This window comes from Gymnoscopelus braueri (assembly GCF_963280865.1).
Source record: "Gymnoscopelus braueri genome assembly, chromosome: 22".
Classification (NCBI taxonomy): Eukaryota; Metazoa; Chordata; class Actinopteri; order Myctophiformes; family Myctophidae; genus Gymnoscopelus; species Gymnoscopelus braueri.
In genome coordinates, this window is record NC_137624.1 from 44992389 (window position 1) to 45012904 (window position 20516).

Here is a 20516-nt window from a genome sequence, read left to right on the forward strand (position 1 = left end):
GACTCGGTTCCACAGATACATATTGTGAAAATAGCCAAACTACAAGCTCACAGCGCCTTGTAGATCAGCTATTTTCACTATGTTTTCCACTTTCTTACATAATATTTGACAATCCTGGCCCCTAAATCACATTATGCACACAGCATGACCTTCAGTAGAGCAGTGGTTCTTTTTTTTTTTCCTACATTTTCATCCCACGATTTTGTAACCCTATTTTTTACACCCAGTGCCAATTGTCTATGTAATCCTGGGCGCTACACTCCCTCTGCCAACCTAGGGAGGCCAGGGCCGAGCTCATGCCTCCTTCAATGCATGAGAGCCAACTGACCTTCTTATCACCTGACAGGGGGGAGTTTCTCTGGTTGGACGTAGCGCGTGGAAGGAACACGTTATTCCAACCAGTTCCTTTCCCCTCCATCAGGCGCCCCGGCTGGCCAGGGGGAGGCAGTATAGAGACCAGGATTACTGCATGTTTTTGTGAGGGTACCTACCTTAGGAGACACGGGGAGAACATGCAAACTCCACACAGAAAGGCCCTTTCGCCAACCCCACCTAGGGTATGGGCACTGACGGATGATGGAGGAGAGAACACGCCCCCAGCGCCCAAAGCGTCCCCTGCGGGAATCGAACCCAGGACCTTCTAGCTGTGAGGCGACAGCGCAGTGGTTCTTATAACCTTTTGACTCTCAAGGACCCCCAGTTTGATATGCAATACAATAGGACACAGACCCCCATTTGATATGATTAGTTTATTCTCTGGGATCCTGATCTACAGTGAAAGTAAACTCTTACTCTGAGAGTGAACAAGTGGAACCATGTATGTAGTACATGTGTATAGTATGTGTACACTATAGCCTATCTACCAGCTCTTTATTAAAAGGGGTTGGGATACTAATTTAATCAATACAATAATCAGGTGGGAGAACTCCTATAGGAAATTGGAGGTGATATATTAACAGATACAATTGGAATAAATTATTATTCATAAACATAATTGAAGTTGATACATGGGTTCTCTCTCCTGATTGTTTGAAATTGGCGATTCACCTGAACATTGATTTTCCATTCATTAAAGAGCTGGAGAGATGGGGGGATAGGGGAGAGATGGGGAGAGATGGGGGGATAGGGGAGAGATGGGGAGAGATGGGGAGACAGGGGAGAGATGGGGAGACAAGGGATAGATGGGAAGACAGGGGAGAGATGGGGAGACAGGGGAGAGATGGGGAGACAGGGGAGAGATGGGGAGACAGGGGAGAGATGGGGAGACAGGGGAGAGATGGGGAGACGAGGGATAGATGGGGAGGCAGGGGAGAGATGGGGAGACAGGGGAGAGATGGGGAGACGAGGGAGAGATGGGGAGACAGGGGAGAGATGGGGAGACAGGGGATAGATGGGGAGACAAGGGATAGATGGGGAGACAGGGGAGAGATGGGGAGACAGGGGAGAGATGGGGAGACCACAGTGTACTATATGACCAGTGGTGGAAGAGGTACTACAATTTTTTACTTAAGTAAAAGTATCAATACTGCGATGTAAAATGCAAGTAGAAGTCCGGAATTCAAAATGTGCTTGAGGAAAAGTACAAAAGTATTGGTATCAAAATGTACTTAAAGTACTAAAAGTAAAAGTACTCATTGTGCAGAATGTCCCATTTCAACTTGTTCAACTTGTTTTGAAAAATCGTTTGAAAATAGCAGATCTACAAGTTCACAATGATGCGACACATTGTGAGCTTACAATACATCTGAGATGTACGGGGTAGAATTAAAAGAACTGAAAATTGGAAATAATCCAGTAAAGTAAAGATACCTCAAAACTGTACTTAAGTACAGTATTTGAGTAAATGTACTTAGTTACTTTACACCACTGTGTGTACGAGACATTACTGAACAAACACTTTATAGCAATGATTACTAGAATACACTGAATATACGTTAACAAAAACGTCTTATTTGAACCAAACTTATACCTTTAACCAATCACTTACAACACCTTTAATATAACGACAGAGGGTTCTTACATTTCTTCATATAGGCTCGTATGTAGAATTATCGACTGTTTCCACAATCACAGTTTCTATATGAACAAGAGAGTCACACAAAAGCAGTGACAATAGCCGATCTACAAGCTCACAACACGCCACAATCCGTTGTGAGCTTTTAGCGCTTAGAGCTATTTTCACTATTTTAACATTGAAATAATAATTGCGATTAGTAGTAGAGAGACAGCTGTGGCTGCGTGCGTGCGTGCGTGCGTGCGTGCGTGCGTGCGTGCGTGTGTGTGAATGTAATGCACAATCATTGTTAACCGCCTTGGATAAAGGTGCTATATAAATGCACATTTACCATTTAGTGGCTTGGTATATCTGAAATTGATTGAAGGCTGATTTTTAACAGCACATTTTTTATTCTTTATTAGCATTTCTGCCACAGGCTATGGGGTCTGTAGTGCCGGTTGAGGTCTCAAGTATTTAGCGGGTGCACACACATCATTGTCTCCTTAAACAAAAGATGTCACGAATTTGAAAAGGATCTGTGAAAACCAACAAAAAAAAGAATAGTCTGCCATATCAGGATCCTTCGCGGCCGGCCGCGATGTGATGAACCGTGAGCTTAGCCACCAGGAGCTGTAGCACAACCTCGTCCTGTTTGTCCACCATCTGACTCTTGGACATCTCATTGACGTCGATGGGTATCTGGGTGAACTTCTTCTCAAAGTCCTTCAGGTTTCGGAGGAGGACCTCCTTCTTGTCCTGGACCTCGTGGTCCGCCATCTCCAGGTGTTGCTCCATGTCGGCGATGGCCTGCTCGGCGAAGCGGAGCTTCTTGGTGACGGCCTTCTTCTCTCTGAACAAGGCGTCTCTCTCGAGGAGGATCTCCCTCCTGTCCTGGTCGAAGCTGGCCTCCATGGCCTGGATCTCCCTCTTGAAGAGGTCCTGCAGCGCCTGCTTCTCCTTCCCCCACTGGACCTGCTTGCTCTTCAGCTCGTTCATGGAGAACATCATGTGCCTGTAGAGGAGCCGGTTGGACTCGTCGTCGATGTGAGCCATGCCCTTCCTCACCTTGGCCGCCTTGGTCTTCAGCTCCTCCTCGAGGAACTTGGCCCTCTGCTGCAGGGCGTCCAGCCTCTTCCCCGCCAGCTGGTTCTCCCTGACTAGATGATCCCGGTCCTCCAGCCAGGTCTCCTCCATCGCCACGGCCGTGGACCAGAACTTGGCCTCCTTCTCTCGCTGCAGCTTCTGCGCGCGCTTGGCCTCGCTGAGCACCGGCGCGCCGTTCTCGCCGAGGAGGAGCGGGCCGCGGCCGGTGGATTTGGGGCGGGGCTTCTTGGCCTTCAGCCCGTAGTTGGCCCAGAGGAGCTCTTTGCTCCGCTGCTTGGACAGCGGCTGGGGGAAGAGGAACAGGTCGTCGGTCTCTTGGTCCTTGTCGTCACCGTGCAGCTGTCTCTCTAGACATTCTGTCCTGGTGTCCTGAGGAGACCCCGTTTGTGTCATAGTCTACCACTCTAGTGTTCCTCACCTGTATACCAATGGCCTGGGTCTGCTCTAAAAGGCTGTTTTGTACCTCCGAGCCCGGCCGTTCTCACGCGTCACGCTGACGTCACTCCCTTTGAAACAGGTCGAGACCAGAGCCATATAAGGAGAGTTGCGTCAACTCCGTTGACGGCCACTTCATCGGTCCAGTCCGAGGAGCTGAATAGTGACAAAGCCAAGAACCGGAGGTTTACGGAATGAACTGGAGTCTATGGGCCCTATTTTCGCCGGTGCCTTATTACCCATTATCCCGAAACGTCTTTGCCATTTTTTTACTATTTTTAAAAACATTTTCAAATAGTTCAACTAGCCGATTTACACGCTCACAACGTGTCGATGTAGATCGGGCTAATTGAACTATTTGAAAACGTTTATAAAAACTTGTAGATCGGCTATTTTCAAATGGACGAAATGTATATAGGGCTGAAGTGGTTAATGTGTGTTTTGCAATAATAATCACAATCTACAAAGTAACTAGTATAACTAAAGTTTTCAAATAATTGTAGTGGAGTAAAAGTACAATATTTGTGTCTGAGATGTAGTGGAGTAGAAATAAAAGTACAGCAAATTGGAAACACTCCAGTAAAGTCAGTACAGTACAAAGCAAGTACAGTACTTGAGTAAATGTACTTTAGACCACTGTAAACAGTGGCCTACATAAATGAATAGCATCAGAGCAGCAAGAGGCTCCTCTGGCTCTTCATTCTATCCGTTTAATCCTGGTTACAATCTTAACCACATTCTTCTCATGTTTTCCTTTCAGGTTTGATGACAGAGTAACATAATCTCCTTTATGGTTTTGGTCAGCCTTTATTTTCGCTACAGTGAGCGTTTGTTATAAAGGCCTGTTATTATCCTCTTTATTTTCATATCAGATCGGAGGACACTGCTTTTAATGTCAGATCATATCATTTATAATTTAATAATGAGCTTGTAGATCTGCTGTTTTTATTTTTGTTTTTTTTCGTGAAAATGTGTGCAAATCTTTGAATGTATTCACCTGTTTCCTAGGCTGTGTTTTCCACTTCCTGTCGATTTGATTGGATATCATTGGTCATCTGACCAGTTTCATTGGATTTCATTGTATCAAATCGACAGGAAGTGGAAAACACACAGCCTAGGAAAGGTGAATAGCGAACATTTGTAAAATATTTAGTTCCAGGGGAGGGGGGAATCCCCCAGAAGCAAAGATTTGAGTTACAAATACATATATTTAAAGATTTGCAAAAATGTTCAAGATTTTTCAAAAATAGCAGAGCTACAAGCTCATAGCGCGGCACTCGGTGCCGCGCTATGAGCTTGTAGATCTGCTATTTTTGAATAGCCCAAATTATAAAACAATGGTTATTGCTCAAGGGCCCTTATTTTTCTCTTTTAGATTGGAGGACACTTCTGTATTTGTCAGGTTTTAATGTCAGATCATATAATGTTGTCAACTAACTTGTGCCGCCCTCATTCATGCCTCACACATCACTTGATGTTTAACCCTTTAATACCCGGAGAAGCATCTGTGTCATTTTAAGACTTCTTTGGTTATTCAAAAAAAGAGTGTGTGTGTGTGTGTGTGTGTGTGTGTGTGTGTGTGTGTGTGTGTGTGTGTGTGTGTGTGTGTGTGTGTGTGCACCTTAGTGCTTGTGTCTGTGCTCAGTACCTGTGTAAAACACTGGCCCTCATTTATCAACGCGGTGCAGACCAAATACAGCGTAGCGATAGTTCACACGGAAGGCAGGAGGTTATGCTACATTCACTCTCCCCGGAACCCCCCCCCCCCCCCCCCATTCATTCGTTAACAAGCTAATTCATACGTATTCCCACAATCCGTATGTTCAACCTCACGTCATTCTCATTCGCTACGACCTAACTCACACACGCCCTCATACCCATAGCGCATCTCAGACGGTTCACGGGCATCTTTTCATGGACAGTGAGGTCTACAAACTTACAGTAGCTTGTCCTATGGTATGGAGTTATGTAGGCTACAACCTGGCTGGGTTAAGGATATAAACCCGACGCTCCAATCTATTATTAACGTGGCGGCACGGGATCACTGCAGCCTGCCCGAGTCTCATGGGGAATAGCCTACATGACTGCTTTATTTTAGTGTAACTCGAACGCGCACTGCTCGGTATGGGTTAAATAAATGTATGTACAAACGTATTCCATTCATGTAGGCTACAAGCCTACGTGACAAAGATTGCTGTACCGTTACGGATTACATGAAAGACACAGTTGGGCGTGTGTGTGTGTGTGTGTGTCTGTGTGTCTGTGTGTGTGTGTGTGTGTGTGTGTGTGTGTGTGTGTGTGTGTGTGTGTGTGTGTGTGTGTGTGTGTGTGTGTGCGCGAGAGAGAGAGAGTGTGTGCGTGCGTGCGCGGCGAGGTGAGCGGGGGAAACTCTTTCTTATTGGCTTTCCATGATATGTTTGGTCGTATGCTAGTTCTTCATGTCGTAAAATCGGGACGTCCGATAATATTTAAGGGCGTGTTATTTAAATGACACTCGTTTTCAGACGTCAGATTTATCAAAGCTCCGACCAAATGTACACTAGGATTGGCTGTATAGGATGGCTTCATAAATGTGACTTGGACGTTGGTGTACGGCCGAATTTATGGAATAATATAAGCTGTTTTGTTACGCTCCATTGATAAATGAGGGCCAGTGTGTCCCACCATGACTGTGAATATGTCACCGTTTGCTGTCATAGTGTGGACAGACTGACTGATGTCTGTGACTACTGTGTGTGTGTGTGTGTGTGTGTGTGTGTGTGTGTGTGTGTGTGTGTGTGTGTGTGTGTGTGTGTGTGTGTGTGTGTGTGTGTGTGTGTGTGTGTGTGTGTGTGTGTGTGTGTGCATGCATGTGTGGGTGGGTGTCATGCCTCAGAGGATCAGGAATGATGAGTGAGACTCGAAGTGAATTAAGGGAATGTCGTAGAATGATGGACACCTTTAGCCAATGTCACAACACACACACACAGTCGCAAACACGCGCACACACACACGCGCACGCACACACACACGCACACACACACACACACACACTGTCATGACTCATCAAATCAGTGTCAGAGTGCTTGCGGGGACACGATGTCAACATGACAACAGCAATAACATCATTCAGAGACAGAGGAGAACAAAGAGGATGGATGTTCATTGGACTGTCTGACAGACACACTGACTTAACCACTCAACCACAACAACTAACAGTGGCGGAGAAAACTTTTATACAAGTAAAAGTCCGGAATTACATTTTTTTTGAGTAAAAGTACAACCGTATTGGTATCAAAGTGTACTTAAAGTACCAAAAGTAGAAAGTATACTCATTATGCAGAATGTCCCATTTAACATTTTCAAATGTATAACAATCTTTTGAAAATAGCAGATCTACAAGCTCACAATGCGTCGCACCGCGATGCATTGTGAGCTTGTAGATCTGCTATTTTCAAATGGCCGAAATGTATATAGGGCTGAAGTTGGGTAATGTATGTTTTGTAATAATAATCTAAATCTACAAAGTAACTAGTAACTAAAGTTTTCAAATAATTGTAGTGGAGTAAAAGTACAATATTTGCCTCTGAGATGTAGTGGAGTAGAAGTAAAAGTACTGAAAATTGGAAATACTCCAGTAAAGTAAAAAATACCTCAAAATTGTACTATACTTGAGTACATGTACTTAGTTACTTTACACCGCTGTTGGATTGTATGACAGACACAGTAGCCTCGGAAACCCATGCCTTTTTTTGCCAGTGACTTACAGTAGATACATAATTTACCACTTAACCACAACAACTAACTAAATGCATCCTATATTAGTGACGATTTCAAACTAACCTTTCGCCACTCGGCTGGGTACAGGAATATCCGTTTTTGTCGCGTTTCAAATCATTAGAATGTCCAAACCAAAGACTGCTGTTGCACGGGTGAGGTTCCCATTTATTCATTATATGGAGTTACAGCAAGGTTTTGTTCATGCACAGGTTGCACCTGTGCCTATAGAGTACAGAAGTCCTGACGTCACTCGTTCATCCCCTGGTTCGTAAAGTAATTCTTAGAATCGTCTCATATAAGAATTGTGGTCCAAAAATAAACAAACTGTCTCGGCGATATTGTCAGGGAGGAGGTTCTGTATCGTTTATGATAGTCAGTCACTCATATTTGATACAGTCTGTTTCTGGCGAAAATGTTACTAATTCGGCGGAAGTAACATTATCGTTTTCTCACCGTCAGTTGATGCTTCATATCCATAAGAGTCAAACCACCGGGATCATTTGTTTATTTTTGGAACACAGTTCTTATTTGACACGATATTAAACACGTCTATGGGGATTCAGAATGAGGGGGGGAAACCGCAACACAGGTAGGATGTGTAAATTACGTCAGACTTCGGTGCTCTATATGAACCTGCTGGTTGCCACGGCAACCCCCTCAAGGTGAACCCACCCACACCGGGCTTAAAGGCACAAAGGCAGAATGGCTCCTTCACATCCTATACTCATAAACACTGTGTTGAAGCGTCCGTTGACCTGAGAGCACTAGTTTCTATAGATCTGTGGTTCCCAAATGTTTTAGCTCAACACCCAAAAGACAAATTAGACGTTTGCCCCGAGACCCAAACTAGTGAAAACAATGCGTCGCTTGTGAGCTTGTAGATCTGCTATTCACTAGTTCTTAGATGTTTTGTTTTTTTATTTATTCATGAAAATGTATTTGACTTTTTAAATTTGATTCATGAAATACTTTAGAAAAACGCTGGAATTGTTTTTAATTGCTGAAATGTTTTAATATATTTTGAAATATATACCGGTATATATATATTTCTTTATGTAGGATTTTTTTTTTTTTTATATTTACCCATTATTGTGGCTGATAACAGTCCCAATGAAAGTTCAGCCGGCAGGCTAAGCCTGGGAGATTTAAACTGTCTGACGCGCATTAAAAGATTCACTTCCAAACGAATGCTCAAGTTTAAAATGCTTTACTTTCAAGTTCAGGGTCACCAATTATTACAATTTACAATAAATAAATAATGTAATACACATGTGACAAGAAATCGAATAAGTTAAACAGTGAGCAATAACCAATAATACAAATGCGGTCAAACAAAAATACAGCTCTCCCAGCTCACCCTCTACCTCCATGGTCAAACCAGCCTTAGGGTGAGCAGGTGAATGCCATTACTTTATAGACACTGATGCCACACCCACAGCGACACACCCACCACCAAGGAGCCAATGAGGAGCCCACATCGATCACATAGCAATAACCCACTTTAGTGCACATTTGGCTCCTGCGCCCATATTGGGCCGCGACACAAAGATGAGTCCCGACCCACTGTTTGGGAAACAGAGCAGTTTAGATCAATCTGCAGAGACATGACACTCTGACCTCATTCTCATGTCATCAAGGACCCCCAAATCAAATGGATATATTATATATTTGGCCATGGACCCCCGTCTGAAGATGTTTTGTGCCAGGGACCCCCAGAAGAGAGGATTTGTTATATTTTTGAATAGCAAAAACACATCAATTAATAAAGTGGTCAAAATGATTGTGACGGCCTGGACCGCCGGCGTAGCGGTCCGGGCAGCTAAGCTCAATGTAGCCTGACACAGCGCGTCGCGGGTTCGAGTCCCGATCCCGACGACCTGTGATGTGTGTCTCTCCCCATCTCCTGTCAGCCTACTGTGTAAAAGAAGAAAAAAAATCTTCTAATGATTATAAGTAAATAAAAAACAAACTTTTTTTTAACTCCACGTGTATACTCTCAGAGTAGCCTCCATCTTCAGGCTTTTATTTTCCTTTGCGTTTTGCTCAAAGATAAGAGCCTGGGCCGGCCTGTTGACGTTCCTGGCATAGGAAGTGGGAGTCAACCTTTCATTTCCCCAACCAACCAGAGTGCAGTGGGCGTCGCTCCAAATGTCGTGACGTCGTCAGGGCTCTCAATGCTGCACATTGGGGGAGGAGGAGGGGGCGCGGACCGAGGCGGGGCCGGGCGCACAGATCGGTGAACCAATGGGAGCCCACGGATTCTCTCTCCGGAGATTTTGAACCCGCCCCTCTAGACCAGATATCAGACGTGCTGGGGGCGGGGCATATATATGTACTTTGCTTTATTTCAATGTCTTTTATTGGACGTTTTATTATTAAAACACTTCTAGTCGAAGAGACCGAAGCCCATGTCATCATCAGACCCCTCAGAATCCTCCTTCCCATCCTCCTCCTTGGCGGCTTCGAGGGCCGCGCTGGGCGGGGCCACACCTCCTCCTCCTCCTCCTCCTCCTCCTCCTCCTTGTCCAGGGGTCCCGGCAGGGGCCCCGGTGCCCCCGGCAGCAACTCCTCCTCCTCCAGTCCCCACGCTGCGGATCACGGCGCCCAGGTCCACGCCGGACAGCGCCTTGGCGAACAGGCCGGGCCAGAAGGGCTCCACGGTGACGCCCGCCGCCTTGATCAGAGCGCTCAGCTTGTCCTCCGTGACGGGGATGTCGTCGTCGTAGAGGATGCTGGCGCTGTAGCAGCACGCCAGCTCAGACACGGACGCCATGTTTAGAGAATGTTGGTGGTTCTACGGTTCTGCTCTTCTGACTTTAACTTTAACTTCCTGCTCTCAGGGTTTCAGTGTAAAAGGAAAGGCCAACGCGTGATATATTTATAACGTCTGTGTCAATGATGTCGTATCGATGACATCACAACGATGACATCAGTCAGCCCGATCCGAACAACACCTCTGACCTCCATTACAAAACAAGCCAACCGTGATTAGCTGTCCACGCACACACGGACGGACGGACGGACACACACACACGGACGGACGGACGGACGGACGGACGAGGTGCAAATTAACACTCTGCCATGCCTTCGGCCTGGCGGAGACAATGATGAATATTAAAAATTATATATATATAACATGTTAAAAATATTTGTGGAGGTTCGAAGAAGATACTAGCCTACTGGCAGTGATGTGCACAAGACACAAGACCTAGAAGGTGTGCACACACACACACACACACACACACACACACACACACACACACACACACACACACACACACACACACACACACACACACACAGTATTGACGGCTAGCCTCTTTCAGAGCCACAAGACGAGCCTACAAGCGCTTGTAGATCTGCTACTTTTGCTATTTTTGAATTTGAATCATGTAAAGTAACAGTTTTGAACATAAGAGGTTTAACCCGACAGAGACCACAGGGGTCTATTTCACGAAAGCAGAATTAAATTATCCTGGTTTAAAAGGCAAATCCCATGTTTGACAAGCCTGCGCTGTTCAGCCTGGTTTATTCAGTTCCACGAACGCCAAGCCTGGCTGAGAAGGAGCGGCTTTGTCGAGCCAGGATCGTTAAACCAGGCTGACTGTGAGTTCACCTATTCCTATAAAAGACCATGAAAGTCGATAGCAGAATCCTTCAACTTGACCAATCATGGAGCCCAAAACCAGAGCGGCGTCCTTCTCTGTGGCTGAACAGCAGCACTGCAGCAGCTCATGTGTATAATAAGCAAGAAAGGAAACACGGCCGCAATAAATATAGATCCAGGGAGAAAGCGTGGCAAAGTATTGCCGACTAAATTAAATGCAAAAGTTGTCCAAAAATATGCAATTAATTTATATACGTCCATAAATATATAATTCAGTTAGGCTTAAACATGAGGAGTTTAAGTGAATGTTGGAATTATAATTATAAACACTTATAATTAATTTTCTAATTTCTAAAATCAAAGATCTACAAGTGAAAAGCTTGCCTTTTGGCGGCCGGGGGTCCCCGGTCCACGGGGGTTAACCCCGTGTACCGGAGGGAGGCGGTACACGGGGGGCCGGGGGTACTCGATTTTCGCATAAGAATTTAATAAGTGTGGAAAAACTCATTGGTTTACGATTGGAGTCATTGGACTAACAGCTATTTCCCAAAACTTGAAGAACTAAGGCACTGGATTAATAAAGCTTGGCTGTTAGCCTGGTCCGGACCAGGCTAACTTCACAGCTAAATCTCCATGGTAACTAAGGCAGGATTGCTTCAATTTTCTTTCGTGAAACCGGATCATGGATAAACATATCCAGGTTTACTGGCTAAATTAATCTGCCGAGATAACTCAGCTTTCGTGAAACCGATTCCTGGATAATTTAAGCCAGGATAGCCGATTAAACCCGGTTTATCCCTAATCCAGGTTTGGTGAAACGGGCCCCGTATAAACTGTACTGTTTGTGTTTGTCATCTCAATAACAACTACAGTGGAACCACACCCGGGCCGTCACACGTCCTTTATACACATTAATATGACCAGGAACGCATCTGTGTGTCATTTCAACATTTCTTTGGGCTATTAAAAAATAGCAGATCTACAAGCTCACAATGCGTCGCGGCCGAAATGTATATAGGGCTGAAGTGGTTACCGTATGTTTTGTAATAATAATCAAAATCTACAAAGTAACCAGTAACTGAAGCTTTCAAATAATTGTAATGGAGTAAAAGTATAGTATTTGCCTCTGAGATGTAGTGGGGTAGAAGTAAAAGTACTGAAAATTGGAAATACTCCAGTCAAGTAAAGAATACCTCAAAATTGTACCTAAGTACAGTACTTGAGTAAATGTACTTAGTTACTTTACACCACCGATGCTCCTCCACCTTGACCTCCATGAAGGGTGACATGTCACTGCAAATGGACCCGGCCTTGATTTATCCCGTCACTATGATACCAAGAGACCAGCCATGCATGTGATGCATGTGATGCATGTGCAGTGGTGGAAAAAGTACTCAAATTCTTTACTTAAGTAAAAGTATCAATACTGCAATATAAAAATACTCTGTTACAAGTAAAAGTCCAGAATTAAAAATTTACTTGAGTAAAAGTACAAAAGTATTGGCATCAAAATGTACTTAAAGTACCAAAAGTAAAAGTACTAAATATTTGAAAATAGCAGATCTACAAGCTCACAACGCGTCGCGATGCGACGCGTTGTGAGCTTGTAGATCGGCTATTTTCAAATAGCCTAGGTATAAAATAAGGCTAAAGTGGTTAATGTATGTTTCATTATATCATAGTTTATATCTGAAAAGTAACTAGTAACTAAAGTTTTCAAATAATTGTAGTGGAGTAAAAGTAGAATATTTGCCTCTGAGATGTAGTGGAGTAGAAGTAAAAGTATTGGAAATTGGAAATACTCAAGTAAAGTACAAATACCTCAAAATTGTACTTAAGTACAGTACTTGAGTAAATGTACTTAGTTACTTTCCACCACTGTGTGTGTGCCATGAAGCTCAGGGGGAAAAATTGATTTCTGTCCAGAAAGACCAGAAATATTGAATTTTTAACGGCAGGTCAAGTTGGGAGCGTTCAAAAAGCCACTTGGAAAGCCCTTTGTGTATGAGAACGCTTGCTTCCTGTCTGCAACTGGCGTCCCTTTGTATGGGGGGGGGCGGGGGGGGGGGGGTTGCCAGGTTTTTGCGAGAGGAATAAGCAACCAGGTCTATGAAGACAAGCCCAAAAGAAGCGACTACATATAGATCACGTGAGAACTTACTGTATATACGTCGGCTATTTGAAAATACCAGATCTACAAGCTCAAAACGCATAGCGGTGCAACACGCTGTGAGCTTGTAGATCTGCTATTTTCAAATAAAAAGGTAGAAAAAAGGCAACAATGTGGAATATTTTTCCAAACATTTTAACAACACAAATCTGGTCGGGGGTCCCTGGCACAAATTATAATTTCAGATGGGGGTCCGTGGACAAATACACATTAATTTGGGGGTCCTTGACATGGACAACAAATAAGCAACTACACTTTAGAAGAAAAACCCGCAACTACCAATATTTGCGAGCGACTTCACAGAAAAACAAGCCCAAAGTCGCTTATAATAAGCAGACATGGCAACGCTGATGGGGGCATGTCATTAAATGGTAAATGGTGCGTTTACTGTGTATAGCGTCCTGCTTCAAAGAGCTTTACAATCACACACACACACACACACACACACACACACACACACACACACACACACACACACACACACACACACACACACACACACACACACACCCCCCCACACACACACACACACACACACACACACACACACACACACACACACACACACACACACACACACACACACACACACAGTATTAAAATGAGATTTTTTTTGGGGGGGGGGGGGGTGTTTGCACATTTTATTTTTTAAATAATATTAAAATGTGATTTTTTTTAATAATAATAATTAAAAACTAAATAGTAGGAAATAAAAAATAAGGTGATATTTACTCACAACCCATAAAAAAAACGGGCCCGTGACACAAACTCAGGTCCAGACCCACTGTTTGGGAAGCAGTGGTCTATAAACACTGATGTGTGCACCTCACCCCCCCCCCCCCCCAGAACCTCCTCAGTGTGCTGAGACAGAGAACCTCCTCAGTGTGCTGAGACAGAGAACCTCCTCAGTGTGCTGAGACAGAGAACCTGTCACAGAGAAAAAGCTGCAAACAAACAGTAAAAAGCAAAGCAAGGCATTTCAGCTCCTTGAGACTATTAGTACTGACTTAAAGGGGTAGTTCACCCCCAAAATGACTGTTTTTCTATCTATGTATTAGTCACCCCATGGAGACTTGAATTCATGGATATTGTTTAGTTTTTTGTCTCATTCCTAAGACAATAATGTGATGACCGGCAGCGGTTCCGGTAGGTGACACAAAGAGTCTCCTTTGTATCTCCTACCGGAACCGCTGGTCATCACATCCGTGCTTCATCTCTCTCTCTCAGCTAAGGGGTCCTTGGGCTGACGTTGCAGACCCCCCTGGTCTACAGTATATATACTGTATGTACATGTATGTATTCTGTCCATCTCTGTGAAGACTTGTCAGAGCGGTAAAGACAGAAGCTTAAACATCATCACCACTCATTCTATCCCCCGTCTGAACACACACACACACACACACACACACACACACACACACACACACACACACACACACACACACACACACACACACACACACACACACACACACACACACACACACACACACCCACACACACACACACACACACACACACACACACACACACACACGTGTATGCACTTGATACTCTGTTAAAGCCGGGGTTAGATACATTGGAAACATCCTAAGTCTTTTAGAGAGAGAGACAGAGAGAGAGAGAGAGAGAGAGAGAGAGAGAGAGAGAGAGAGAGAGAGAGAGAGAGAGAGAGAGAGAGAGAGAGACATTAGAACCACTTAAACCCTATATGGTTGAGTGGAGGAGTCCCTCAGGGCTCTGCGCTAGTGTCTTTTCTGTTCTCTGTTATTGTGGGGAAAGCTTTACTGTACCTATAGCAGCTTCATTAAGAGAGTAAACACACAGCCATATGGTCTCTCTATCTCAAGAGCGAGTCAGTCTATCTGTGTGCTTCGCTGGTGTAGGATGTATGTGTATGTAATGACTGTTACAGCGCTGTGAATACATCCTTCTATTAGCATTTAATGTTGTCAAGGTTTTGCTGATCTTTCGAGACTTTCAATTCCGCTAGACTTTCAGACCGGAATACATCAATTAAGCAAGGATTTCCGCACACACGCGCACACACACACACACACACACACACACACACACACACACACACACACACACACACACACACACACACACACACACACACACACACACACACACACACACACACACACACACACACACACACACACACACACACACACACACACACACCTCAGTGCAGTGAGCAGCACCCTAAACATGTGGCATGTCTAATCAATCGCCATGGTGACAGACTGGATGTCCACGGTGCGTCTGCACTGTGTGGTTCACACACAGTGACATAAATCAGGAGCGGTCAACAATAAGACCTTTGTTCACAGGACAGAGAGGGAGGAGGTCTACCAAGTCTAAATCTAAATGCAAGTCAGTTAATCAACTGCAGTACAATAAACTAAGTGGATAATTAACGCCTCGCTGGCTGTTATTAAGACCGGGAACGCATCTGTGTCATCTTTGGCTATTCAAAAAATAGCAGATATACAAGCTCATAGCGCGGCACCGAGTGCCGCGCTATGAGCTTGTAGATCTGCCATTTTGAAAAATCGTGAAAATGTGTGCAAATCTTTGAATATAATTATATTGTTATTTTTTTAAAGCGAACATTTTTAACTCAAATCTTTGCTTCTGTGGGGGTCCCTGGAACAACATATGTTGATGGGGGTCGGAGGCCAAATACATATCATTTTGGGGGTCCTTGACGTGAAAACTTTTGAGCACCACTGAAATTACCACATACGTTTTTTTTTTAAACTGTTAGGACTTAGAAGACATTTGTAGAATCAAAATATTTTTGTTCCAGTGTCTCCAATTAAATCAAGTCTCCATGAGGTGACAGATTTGGCCCAAACAAGGGGCTGAACTCGTTCTCCTGCCACGCAACACAAATGTGGAACGCCCTACCAACAGCAGTGAAGGAGTGAAAAACCCTACTCTCCTTCAAAACTGCCCTAAAATAATACCTTCAGGAGGCTGCTATTCTAAACTGGCCCCTGTAAAAGTCATAACCTATAGCCCCCCCCCCCCCCACGAACTGTTTACTGTACATATAAATGGTGCATTTATATAGCGCTTTTATCCAAAGCGCTTTACATAGATTGTGCATTACATTCACACATTCACACACACATTCATACACCGATGGCGAAGGCACCAATGCAAGGCACCAACCTGCTCATCGGGAGCAATTAGGGGTTCAGGGTCTTGCTCAAGGACACTTGAGCAAGACCCTGAATTGAGTACGTGAGGATCCCATTTGAAACAAGCCATTGCGGCTTTCCTGGGCTTTTCAATCCTATTCAGCTGACCTTGTATTGTAAACTGTATTTCCATGTGCTTTTTTTTCTCTGCAACCTTCTAAATAAAGTATTCAATCAATCACTAATCGATAGAAAATAAGTCATTTTGGGGGTGAACTGTCCCTTTAAGGGAAAAGGCCTGACTGAGTGAGTATAGCAGCTATTTTTTTTTCTCTGAATTCAGCAAGAATGAAGATGTTGAGTCTCTCCCTTCATGACACGATGTGCCTCTGCAGCACCTAATCTACAGCGCTCAGCATGAATATTAACACCCTTCCTCCTACCTCAAGGTATGCGCTAAGCAGCTATTGACCATAAGGGTGACAGGGGGGAGGGGAGGGGGGGGAGTCAGGGGGGGGGAGGGGGCATGGGAAAGTAGCCGTGGTCAATAAATGACGCTTTCAAAGGCTGATGGTGATTGAAGGGCTCATCAAAGGCCAGGACGGGAAATTAATCACTCTCTGTATGCCTCCCACACACACACATACTGTAACACACACACACACACACACACACACACACACACACACACACACACACACACACACACACACACACACACACACACACACACACACACACACACACACACACACACACACACGCACAGACACACACATGCATACTGTAACACACACACACACACACACACACACACACACACACACACACACACACACACAGACACACAGACACACACACACACACACGCACACACACACACACACACACACACACACACACACACACAGACACACAGACACACACACACACACACACACACACACACACACACACACACACACACACACACACACAGTGTTAATTTAATCCACGTGTAACTCTGCTAAATGATGGACACATGATCCGATTAGTAAAAGTTCAGAACCAAACATTGACCTTTATGGGTGTGAATGTGTATGTAATGTAATGTAATGTAATGTAATGTAATGTAATGTAATCATTGTAATGTAATGTAATGTAATGTAATGTAATGTAATGTAATCATTGTAATGTAATGTAATGTAATGTAATGTAATGTAATCATTGTAATGTAATGTAATGTAATGTAATGTAATGTAATGTAATGTAATCATTGTAATGTAATGTAATGTAATGTAATGTAATGTAATGTAAAACCACACTCTATGAGTTTAACCCTTTAAGTCCTGAGGCCCATTCTATCAAATGTCGTCTAAATCCTAACAGTTTTCTGAAACACTCATGTTTCTATGTGTCAGTGGTTCTCAAAACCTTTTTCATGTCAAGGACCACCCAAAATAATATGCATTTGGCTGCGGACCCCCCCGGAGAGTCAGGGACCCCCAGAAGCAAAGATTTGAGTTAAAAATGTTAACTTTTTGTTTTAAAGTAAAGTAAAAAAAAAAAAAAAAGCAGATCTACAAGCTCGTAGGAGCTTGTAGATCTGCTAACCCTTTTTGAATAGCCCAAAGTATACAATAATAATGGATATAGTGTTTAGAGCCTAAAATGAGTTTCCTTCCCTGTCTAAATGGGTTAAAGGGATAGTTCAGCCAAACAAAATATATTTTTTCTATAAATGGTGCATTTATACATCACTTTATCCAAAGCGCTTAGATTGTGCATTACATTCACACAGTCACACACACATTCACACACACACACACACACACACACACACACACACACACACACACACACACACACACACACACACACACACACACACACACACACACACACACACATTCATGGCAGAGGAAACCATGCAAGGCACCAACCTGCTCATCGGGAGCAAATAGGGGTTCAGCGTCTTGCTCAAGGACACTTCTACACACTGGGAACATCACGGTTCCCATCCGGCCGTAGGAGACACAACGGAGACTCTTTTAGGAGTGTCTCCTACAGGAACCACTGCCGGTCATCAAATTATTGTCTTAGTAATGAGACAAAAACAAAACAATATCCATGAATTCAAGTCTCCATGGGGTGACTAATCCATAGGAAAAAAATTTGTTTTTTGGGGTGAACTATCCCTTTAAACACAGAGGATTTGTACAGTGTTGTCTGTCTCTCTCTCTCTCTCTCTCTCTCCAGCAGAATACGAGTGTCTCTCCACCATGGTGACCTATTCCTCCACTGAATGCTGTCACTGTGTATTACATCTGGCCTGCTCCACCCTGCCATGGCCCGAGGCACGGTGCTGCAAAGTAACTAAGTACATCTACTCAAGTACTGTACTTAAAGTACAATTCTGAGGTCGTTTTTTTTTTACTTTACTGGAGTATTTCCAATGTTCAGTACGTTTTACCTCTACTCCACTACATCTCTACTTTACTTCTACTCCACTACATCTCAGAGGCAAATATTGTACTCTTACTCCACTACAATTATTTGAAAACTTTAGTTACTAGTTACTTTGTAGATTTTTATTATTATTACAAAACATACATTAACCACTTCAGCCCTATATACATTTCGGCCATTTGAAAATAGCAGATCTACAAGCTCACAATGTGTCGCGATGCGACGCATTGTGAGCTTGTAGATCTGCTATTTTCAAAAGATATTTATATATTATTTGAAAACTTGTGAAATGGGACATTCTGCATAATGAGTACTTTCTACTTTTGGTACTTTAAGCACATTTTATACCAATACTACATTGCAGTATTGATACTTTTACTTAAGTAAAACATGTGAGTACTTTTTCCACCACTGCTGAGGCAAGAGGAGCAGAGACACAGATAGAATCCTCTAGTCCAGGGACTCTTCAACGGTTTTACAGGTCAAGGACCCCCTAGCTGAGAGAGAGACCAACCAGGGACCGCCCACTACATATTGGATTCATGTTAATGTGTGTTTTCAGACATTTAACCACTCAAACCCTCAATACTTTGTAGACTTGACCTTTTGGCTCCGTACTTGGTCTGAATCTTGTTTTCCCTCTACACCTATGTTTAACATTAATCAGTGAGCCCATTAGACGAGCTATTGTAAAACACAAAGAGAATGAATGAAAGACAGACAGACAGACAGACAGACAGACAGACAGACAGACAGACAGACAGACAGACAGACAGACAGACAGGAAAGTTGACCAACGGTTTTGTTCCATAGCTGTCACTACGCAGACATCAACTAGCGTATAATACAAAAACTAAACAAAGACAATACACAGCATTTCAATGCTGATGATAATATAGCCTCTAAATATGTTCAGAATAGACTAGTGCCGCGCTATGAGCTTGTAGATCTGTTTTTTTTTTTTTTTTAAATCATGGAAAATGTGTGCAAATCTATAAAATATATATATATATTTTTTTTAAAGCAAACATTTTTAACTCAAATATTTGCTTCTGGGGGGATTCTACAAATGTCTTCTAAATCCTAACAGTTTTTTGAAAAAATGTACGTTGCTATAATATCAGTGGTTCTCAAAAATGATATATATTTGGCCGTGAACCCCCATCTCAAAATATTTTGTTCCAGGGACCCCCCCAGAAGTTGTAACAGAGTTAAAAATGTAAAAAAATATATATATATTTTTTCAAAGAATGGCACACATTTTCACGATTTTTCAAAAAATATTTTTGAATACCCCAAAGAAATCTTAAAATTACAAGGCTGATAATTGTCCCAAAACAAAGTGACCGCAAAATCTTGCAGAAGATTGCTGCTGTTTGTTTCAAAAAGCGTTATACCATTTGCCAACATGTATAGATATAACACTGCAATGTGACATATATCTGTTTAACACAATGCTGTATCCCCTCCAACTGTACACTTTCCCCATGTATTTTATTGAATCATTTTTTATTATGTTTTGACACTTTCTTTGACAATGTAAACCTATGTTTTCTCATGCCAATAAAGCTCATTTGAATTGAGAATCTAATTGAATTGAGTTCCATTTATAACTCAGAGAGTGTCAGAGTTAAATGAACAACACTGAGGAGGATTTAATATAGAATAATGTTTGTCTTACCTGACTCCAGGTTCCAAAGGCTCAGAAAATATGTGTTTTTTTCCCCCCGATCCGGTGACTTGTGTTGACTTGTGAGTTGTGACTGAGCTGAGCTGAGATGATAGCGTTACTGTGTTTCACACTCACACACACTCACACACACACACACTCACATCAGCATC

The 20516-nt window shown here is 43.2% G+C and overlaps 2 protein-coding genes across 2 annotated transcripts in view; one reads left to right on the top strand and one right to left on the bottom strand.

Annotated features, from left to right (window-relative positions):
* LOC308077758 (BRCA1-associated protein-like) overlaps window positions 1–20516 on the top strand; it is an 801007-nt gene that overhangs the window by 509340 nt on the left and 271151 nt on the right. The window lies entirely within an intron of this gene.
* Window positions 9681–10067, bottom strand: LOC308078521 (large ribosomal subunit protein P1-like; the record flags this gene model as incomplete). The annotated part of the gene is made up of 1 exon (XM_080419710.1): window positions 9681–10067. One exon carries the CDS (start codon window positions 10065–10067, stop codon window positions 9681–9683), a length of 387 nt encoding a protein of 128 aa, XP_080275836.1.